This window comes from Acanthisitta chloris, unplaced genomic scaffold (assembly GCF_000695815.1).
Source record: "Acanthisitta chloris isolate BGI_N310 unplaced genomic scaffold, ASM69581v1 scaffold14197, whole genome shotgun sequence".
Classification (NCBI taxonomy): domain Eukaryota; kingdom Metazoa; phylum Chordata; class Aves; order Passeriformes; family Acanthisittidae; genus Acanthisitta; species Acanthisitta chloris.
The window spans coordinates 54,538-64,495 of NW_008681028.1; the positions used below are offsets into that span (position 1 = coordinate 54,538).

General features: G+C 37.4%; 1 protein-coding gene across 1 annotated transcript; it reads right to left on the bottom strand.

Moving 5' to 3' along the window:
* Positions 1-3,050: 3,050 nt before the first annotated feature.
* UFM1 (ubiquitin-fold modifier 1) lies at positions 3,051-9,743 on the bottom strand (the record flags this gene model as incomplete). The annotated part of the gene is made up of 4 exons (XM_009077950.1): positions 3,051-3,118; positions 6,237-6,269; positions 6,659-6,698; positions 9,657-9,743. Coding segments are annotated over 4 exons (228 nt in total), but the record flags the coding sequence as incomplete, so codon positions are not given.
* Positions 9,744-9,958: the final 215 nt, after the last annotated feature.

Genomic DNA, 9,958 nt, shown 5'->3' on the forward strand with positions numbered 1-9,958 from the left:
CATTGAGTGTACTGCATTTAATTCTGTGCACTGTGTATTGCACAGGGCCTGAATTTTACCCAGCTGGAGCTTAGTGCTCCTGCTAGAATCACAGAAATAGTCTCCACAGTGCTACTACAACGACTGCAAGATGCATTTTTGACACTGCCCCATCAAAATGCTCTGTTTGAAGGCCACCCACGTGCTGCCATACAAAGGAGTGCTGTGCCCCAGCACCTTCAGAATCCACTCACATGCTGCAGTCATACAGGCACAGCTCCTTCTCTTGCTCCAACTTCTCATTTTATCACTGGAGCAGCAGCAGAGGCTGCATTTTTCACCATCAAACTAAACATGAAGAATAAAAATTCTCAACTTTTGAGACCTGCTGTCAACAATTTTAATGATTATTATTTAGTAGCAACAAGAAAGGAAAATGGCCTTTGCATCCCAAATACAGAATAATTGGATTTTGTGATAAGAACACAAGGAAGAAAGTCATACTACTGGCAGAATCATTATCCATGGTCTAGTAATGATGGTAGGGTTGGACTCAATGATCTTTGAGGTCTCTTCCAACCAGGTTGATTCTATGACTCTATGATCAGGGCCATTTCCTAGCTTTTCCAGTTCTTTTATACTCCATCAGATCATTGTGCTTCCCTCCCGGAAAAATTTCCACATCTTCAAATTCTATCAGCGAATAGATTTGAGAAAAAGAAAACATCTACAACATTGTATAACGCAAAAGAACAATTATAACTCTTAAAAAAGTTTTGGTGGGACTTTTATAATTTACGATTCTGCCAAAATTTTTCTTCACAGTATCTCTGTAACACAAACCCACTTTTCTTTCACACGTGTAAAATAGAGAAAAAAAAGATCCATCAAATTGACTTCAGCAAAGGCATGACAAAGTGAATCACAAGTTTTTCATTTTACATCAGTCAAGTTATAACCAGAGCCAAAGATAATACAAACTCCAGGTACAGCTGATTGCCAAAGTATGCCTCAAAGTATGATTAGAGAAACAAGTACAACTTTGAGGGTACAGTACTTTTCACAATCTTCTAACAACTCCCAGGCCCTAGACAGTCTGGTTCTAAACTTAAAGTTTCCAACACAACCACCTTGTATAGGAACATGACTTAACAAAATGAACTTGCAAAGGTCAAATCAACGTACGAACATCTGCTAAATACATTTCAGCACAGAAATCAAGCCTCTTTACCAAACAGAAAAACCATGTTCAGATTTTTAGAGACCATATCCAGACAAAGGTGCAATGAACAGAGTACTGCAGTTATTTTCCCAAATAAACAAATCCTTTTCATGTTACATAAAATACTTGCAATGTAGTACGTCCAACGAACACTTTATGCTGTGTTATTACCCAAGTAACGTTGCAAGACATGCTAGCCACTATCTGAAATTATTTTTACATAACCCTCAATTACATAAACATCAGAGCATCTCAGTTCCAAAATGCATTTAACCATGATGGCCTTTAAAAAACTATATTGCACTTTTAGACAGGGAAAAAGATTCTTGTTTGTTATATTCCAGTATCAGTGCTTTATCAGGCATTCATTCAGGAGATCTGCAGCCAAAAATTACAAGCTATTACTTTGGCTCATCCTAATCATATTGTGGAGTTACATTACCATGAAGTATGCACTCTGCCCTTCGGGGGCAGTGCTCTGTAGAATTCTCCATAATGACAATCTTTTGGCTTGCAATTCATCTCAAAGCATATTGATTAGAAGGCTAAAGGGAAGAGTTTTTAATAATTGTCAAACTAATGAAGAATACAAGAGGAACAATGTTTGCACTTTTTTCATGTAGTTGTTTATTAAAATAAAGAAAAATACAGAATATTTCAGTTTATTTTAGAGTTGGATGATATTTAGTCAAATATTAATTTCTGAAGAGCTTTTCTCTCTCTACTCAGCCTACACCCACTTGGAAGGGCATTTTGCACTTCCACATTATCTGAACATCTCTCTAAAGCACAACGATTGCACAGGACAGTTGCATTTGTGACAATACTCATCTAACCAAGCACTACATTCCCAGTTGTTCCTTCTGTTAAACTCAGTCAGACAGAAGAAAACACAATACAGTAAGATTTTGCCAAATCACAAGATAGATAACCAGTTCAAAAGCAGCATTTTCTCTACTTAAAATACATAACTGATAGTTTACAACTGGCAATTTATAATCGAAACACAAACATGTTGGTGAGTTCTATGCCATTTCCCATGTGACAGGCACGAACAAGACATGACTTTTGGTAAGGACCAGTATTAGTTTACTGAAAAAGGAATGACAGGTTTGACCAGTACCTACATGTTCCCAATTACATTGCAATTCTTCTCAGCCAATGGCACTTCATGTGAGGAGATCAGGTCTCCTATTTTCTCTGAAACTGCGTTTAATTTAACTTCACAATATATTAAATGAAGCTTTGAGACATAGAACCTCTGTTTTCTCCTTTATCTAAAATACTTGCAGCAATTAAATCTTAGAATTACTTTGGAACATTTGGCAGATATTTCTGTATTGGAGTAATAAACTCCTGAAATTTCCCTTCTACTTGAGCTTCATATTTGAACCAGGTGAAAATTGTTCCTCTAAACATGGAAGTAATTTCAGAAAAATAATACAGGAAAAGAAACCTTTTAGCACTCAGTAGGAATAATCTCTTTGTAGTGAAATCAGAACACAAAGTAGGCACTACAATATCCCATATTTTAGGTATCAGTTGATGGTGGCTGTGTGTTTACTCTCAGGGTCAGTAACACCCATAGTGAAGTCCATCTTTCTTACAGGAACATAACATGCAATCAGCCCATTCTTCTACTAGTCAGGGAAGAAGCAGTGCATGAGCGAATATATTTTAACGGGAAATGCAACTTCATCTCTGTTTCAAAAGAAAATAAATCAAATCCTGTGAAGCAATTTTTGCTAGCTTAAAAAAAGTCCAATTCATTAGTTGCATTTTGGAGTTCCAAAATAAATAGACCTCTGCTGCACAGCAATGTCACTTATTCCAAAGCTTTCAGGAGGTGTTATGAACTCCCAACTCGATCTCTGGGAATAAGCCGTAGATCTGAGCCATGCTTTAGGAACACATTTCCTAAACAAAGAAAACAAATGTGTTACTAACCTAGGAAATAGTGTTACCTCAACAAGCAAACATGTTTAAAGGGTAATAATGTTAAGTCAGTGTTTAACATCTTTGTAGCGATTCCTATAACATACCAGAAATAATTTTTTTACATTTCCATATAATTTAATCTTATCCTTCTTACTCCAAAGAACTTTTCAAATAAAAATGCCAGACCATGCAAGGTGTAGCCTTTCAAACACTGCAGTTCCACACCTGACTGTCTGATTTCACTTACAGGCCATAATAATTTCAAGACCAAAAACGAAGGTTTACTTCTCCATAATTTTTAATTGTGAGGTCATTCATGCATTCATTAATTTTTAATCCTCTCCTTGATTCAGTACTTACCTGCTTCTAACTTCAGAACCTCAGCTGTACTTTCCTTTTAGGAAGGCTCTCCAAATATCCAAGCATAAGTTAGTCTCATTTTAGCATAAAAAGCCCCCTTGACCTTCACATTTATTACTGTATTGCCTTGATTGTGGTAGTCTTTTCAAGAAGACATAGTATGAAAATTAGAATTTTCCAATACTTAGATACCTAGAATATTTTCTGCATGTATTCAGGATTGTCATTCAGCCTGCTATTTTCTTCTATTAACTGCAACACTTGAAAATGAAACCACATTCCTAAAAGTGATGCATTATTTAAGTATTACATGGAACTTTTTGTTTTAACTTCATATTGCTACTGCACAAAACAGATTATACATGATTCCATGGTATCAAGTTTTAACATTATCTACCTATTCTTACTCAACTTTGTATTGAGTCCTAAGAGCAGAGTAACCGTTTCTCTCCCAAGCACCCCATTTCCGGGATGTAGAGTGCTCTCGTAAGATTAACACATTTGACATCTGTTAAAGTTGTTAGCATATCAGAACAAAGCTACCCTTCTTCGAACTCCACTTTTTCAGTGTGTGCATCAGGATCAAAGCTGTTTACATATTCAACATAATGAGTATTAGAAAATCAGCTCAAAACAATGTGTTATCAGAAGATGTTCTGGTTTTAGAGATCTGCCAAGACCAAATACTGAAGAGATCTATAAAACCCACTGAACACAAACCTGTCACACCAGCAAACCAGAGAACTGCTTACTACCCTTGCTATTCCAGATGAAAACCAGCCTCATTGCAAGGGCCATCATAAACTCTTAACATTTTCAAATGCAGACAGCAGTATACCCCAACTCTCAGTCTGTTTTCATCATTAATATCACAGTGGTTTTATTAAAGCTATGGCATACTATTCCCTGAACTATCAAGGATTTAAAATTGAAATCAATACAGGAATTAAGTGCTAAGCCTTTCAGCTTTCATTTCCTCTGCTCCACAAAAGCATGGAAGAAGAATGAAGTCATACTTGAGCACTTTTATTCAGAAAGGTAGGGAAATAGTGGAACAGGACAAAACCTCTGAAATTCCAAAGGATTACTAAGATTTTATTCCTATATGCCTTATTTTGGGAAGTTTTTGAAGACTAAAGTAGCTGTTCAATCTATAAGAGCTTTGATATATGAAAAAAAAATAAAACAAGGAAAAAAGTATGCTTTAGTCTGAGATACCAATTAAAAAGGCTCAGCATAAGGTTATATCTTTACTTGTAAATTGAGGAGGGACTTTGGTCTGGGCCTTGGGTTTCATGTAGGCTGTTTTATTTGGGTTTTTCAGGGGTTGGTTTGTTGTAGGCTGATTTGGGTTTTTTTTCATAACAGGCAACATCAGAAAGCATTGTCAGGGCAATGGTACCTTCCATGTTAAAAAAAATAATCCATGTGCCTAATCTGACATTTGCAAATTAACTGTGTTGAAAACATTTTTCATCCAGATGCTTATGATTGACCTGATCCTTGATTATGAGATGCTGTCTTCTACTACTACTGAATAATTCCTCAACATTTACAAGAGCTTAAGAGAGGTGAAGGAAACCAACTGGAGATGTGAATTCAACATGATGCACTACCTACTGTATATGAAAGCTTTCAGACAGGAGTCAAGTAGTCCTAAATACATTTACTTTGCAGGATTAAGCTACAACCAACTTGAGCAACATAATACAAAATCAAAGCATGCTTTGGAGGAAGAGAACCAGCATAAGTGTACCTTAACTTAAGCAAGTGGCTTTACCTGTTTTGCCTAAGTAGTCATGAGCCATCTTGTGAAAATGTGGCTTTGCATGTGGGTGATGCTCCAGTAACTAAACTAAACTATTAGATTTATTATCTGTTTCTAATACAGTTGGTCATGAGATCACAATGAGGACAACAGCAGCTGAGGAGTCTGCTCAAGGCAGTACACCTGTCAAACCATAATCCAGGTGTCCTAAGGCAAAGCCAAGAAGGCCAGAAGCTTCCAGTGGAGCAGAAAGCCAAATGCTATTTGATCTTCATTTTCAAATGTTGCTGAAGCAATCACAGACCTCAGAAATGGGTCACTGCACTTAAAGGGTTCCCTTCACAATTTCAAGAAATTGCCCAAATTACTATCAAGCAATTGCTCTTCTAACAATCAGATACTATTATGTACTCCGCAAAGATTTACTTTATACTATTTAGCTTACACGGCTCAGTATGCTGCTAATATCTTCCTTATTCTCTCCCTACATCTGAAAAAAATAAATGGTGTGGTATCTCCAATAACCACTGGCAAGCAGAGGGCATAAATGAAATGAGACCTGGCAGAAATTTCATGCAAAAAACACCACAGCAGCAAGTCTCCATCAACCACTCATCATGTTTGCAAGCAGGAGTAAAATTATATTCACAGTTTTCACTGGATGACTGGGTTCCACAAGCACCAAAGCCTTTACAGTGCTGCTCTTTTAAACTGCACACTAAACAGAGAAGCTGTGAAGATCAGAAGTGCTTCACTTTTTTGCAGACCTAAATAAACCAAAGGCTGAACCACAACTCTTTGGATTTAACCTTTTACATACTACACTGACTCTAGGTTTCAACTACTGGGTAATACTCCTCCCATTTAAGAAGTCAAAACTTACAATGCAATAGAACCCTGAGTGCTATGCATTAATCTAAAAGAAAAAGAACAGGTTTTTAATACTGGGATTCATATACATTAACTTACCTGCTGTCTGTGCAGGGTTTATTCCTATACCATCTGAGGGGAAAACATAAAAAAGAGGGCAAGATGAAATAGACATACGACAATTTACCACATTAAACTTGCAGCTCAAAAAATATACTAACAAGATACTACATTAAGTCTTCATGCAGCAGCTATTTCCTATACCCAAAAGGAGTGTAAGCACAGGAGCTAACAAGAAACCTTCAGCACAGAAAAATCCAAGCTATATATTCAGACAAACCTGAATTAGTGTTTTAATATCATCATCCCATGCATAAGAAATTTAAATAATGCTGCAATATTATTAAATTCAGTTTGCAGGCTGTAGAAGTTGTGGAATATGAGACACTTGTTTTTATCAATAACCTTTCACAAACTTCAACAAAAAAGCTATTAAAAATATATATAAACTACATTCTTACCGTTTGTTATAATGGCACTCGTTGCTGCAGGAACTTTGAACTAAAGGAAACAAGAGTAGGACAAAATAACACAAAAGTCATAGTTAAAAGGAGAAAGTATATAGGGAAGATTAAAGTATAATTTCAACTGGTTCAGGCACAAAAAGAAATGAGAATAGATTCCCTTTGGATTTATAGGTGTACTAACTTTATTTAACGGAAATGGATGACTATTCCAGTAATATTTCCACAAATGTAATGGAGGTTTTATTCTGAGTATTGTACACATGTACACCTGAGACATGTACCAGATAGCTTTAACAGAGGAAGGAAAAAACCTCCAATAGATACCATACATTGCAAGTGAGAAAATTAACACCGTCACAATAAACTGACAACTGCAGAAAGAATTATACATAAACAAAAACTTCAAAGAAAGCAGAGTTTCCAATATTCTACATTTCAATTTCCTTTTTTTCATATATAATCTGTAAGACAAACAGAGAAAATGAAAACTAAGGAAAGAGTTCATTTAGCATTATCCAAATTACTATTGCCAAATGTATATTGTGGGAATGGCTAGACTGCTACAAATGACTGAGACTCCCCATTTAATGATCCAGTTTTCCTGCACTTCCAGCTTTGCCAATCATGAATTGTGTGAAATGAACTTTCACGTTATGTGATGTGCTAGAGATGACAGAAAAAAAACATGTTCTGTGTTTCAATTATTTCCAAGAACGAAAAAGGGAAGCAGCACACTTTTTTTGTGCAATAAAAGTAATTCAGAAAACTTTACTCAGAAAAACTAACCTCTGACAAAGCACTGTGACTGACACTTGATACCTAAGATTCCCCTTCTACATCATGGCAACAGTTATACTGTTTCAGAGGAATTCTGGTTATGATTTGGTCAAGCTTTAAGACTCCGAAAGATGTCGCAGTAGAAACTTGCTAAGGCTAAATGGCCAGAACTGAAATCCTTCTGTCCCAAAAGCTTTAATCACTGAGATGATAATGCATGTCCTCTGGAGACCAACTAACAACTGCCCAAATTTTGATCTTTACCATATGTTTCATACAAGGTACTGGGAAAGTGGGACCTGAATCACAACACACAGCATAAGTTAATGTTAAGCTACGCAGTTCAAGGAATGTAAAAACATTCATATAACACAAAAATTGTCTCTCATTCTTTTCAATGCCAGTTCACACTTCGTTCCTGGGGAAGAGTCTAAGGGCCTTATTCGTTCTCTGTTTACAAAACACTTTGTTCTGCATTGTCTCACAGAGACGTAAAAAGCTTCAGTGTTGAACCAGAGTTGTCTGAGGTCAGACAGCAAAATGGACACTCCAAATACTCACATCGATTAAAATAATGGTTTGCTAAACGTGAATTTTTAAGTAAATAATTCTTCTCTAAATCAATTTCTCAGAGGACCCTATCACCAGCTAACACGGTGGTTCCACAAGTAGGTAAAGTTACCAGGTTTGATGCCAACCCTCCCACTGGAAGTATATACCTCCCCTCTTCGTATCTCCAACTACTCAGTCCCACTCCAGTCTTTCCTGGTCCCTCACACTAGTCCATTAGACTTTTAAGTCTAGGTCTCTATGTATGTGTTGTATGGGCACAGATGCATTAGTTCAGAATAAAAATAACTGGGGGAAAGAAAACATAGTAAAAACCCCAATTAAATCATCAAATATCTTTAACAACGTGTAATATTCTGTATAATGCTCTCTTCAAGTAAATTTACAACAAAACCAAACAATAACCTTCCCCCACAAGTTATGTTTCCACTAGGAACTTCTGTCACATAGTGGCATAACAGTAACAACATAAGGGGACTCAAGACATCTATTCCATTATCCTTCCTAGTTTTTGATTTTATTACAGTTTCAGTGCTTGAACAAAACACGTTTTCAATAACCCAAAATTCCCCAAGGAAGACAGGAAGGGAATTGCATGAATGGACTCTCAGCTGAGTTTTTGTTGATTGGATGAAAAGGCCCATTGTGCTTTTGAGCACTTGATTTTACTTTTCACACCCAGTGCATATCTCTTAATCTCTGCAGGCTTCATCTGAAACAAGACACATCTCTTCAAATACATTACATGGGCAATTTAGGCACCAAATGGTTTAGGATACCATGTGAAAGATCCAACACCAGGAAGCCAAAGAACACGTTATCCACGTCTCATTCCCTTAAGTCAGTTTTTTTGAGTCTAACCCATATGTCTAATCTCAGTACCTTCTATAATCAAAAACTGTGTGCTTTCCAAAGCCAGAGAACACTGGAACTGAAGAGAATCATAGAACCACCAAGGTTGGAAGAGATCTTTAAGACCTTCAAGCCCAACCATGCACCACTAGCATAACCACTGCAACCCCTAAACCACATCAGTGGTTTAATGATCAGAATTTGAAAAGAGTTTTAGAACTTCCTGAATAACTCTAAATTATAGTTCTAAAGAATTTTCTGGATGTTCTGCATAAGCAATTTTTAATGCTAAGCATTCAACAGCAGTACCTTTTCATTCTCTTCACTGTCACACATTTTTAAATGACTGATATGAAATGATTTCATTTAATCGCAAAGAAGAACAGGAAGTTTATCACTGCCTCCTGCTGCTGTGTGAATTGTGCAAGAACTGAAATTGTGCAAGAAGTTTAGGATTCTGAAAGCTTTGGCAGGTCCTTACTGAGGCCAGTAAAGTTACAGTCCACCTGTAACCACCAGCAGTGTACCCTGTGCTGCATTAACTTCCCAGGGAGACTGTGGCTGCCCCAACGCTGGCAGTGCTCAAAGCCAGGCAGGATGAGGCCTTGAGCAGCCTGGTCTGGTGGGGAGGTGTCTCTGCCCAGGGCAGGAGGAGTTAGGAGTGGATGATCTTTAAGGTCTATTCCAACCTCTTAATATTCTACGATATTAACCACTGCATTTTACTATTAAAAAGCTTCTGCTTCCAAGAATGTTCAAATGTCAAAACCCAGTATCGTCGTCTTCTACTTACTTCTTCTGCAGCAAACTTCAACACAGCTGTGAAAGGCGTGCTCTCGGGAACACTCAACCTGAAATCACAGCACAAGTGAACACAAGGCTGCCAAGACCAACCGCAACCTTTTCTGCTATGAAACTACTCATTGAAACTTTACCAACGGCAGTACTCCAACCAGAGGTGTGCAAGTACTTTTTGACGCCTATACCAAAGCTTGCAAAGACGCGCGTGGCAAAGCCCTGATAGCGAGTCAACCCCAGGCACCTCCCGCACGGAGGGAGACAGACGCCGCTCCCGGCGGCGGAACGAGCGCCATG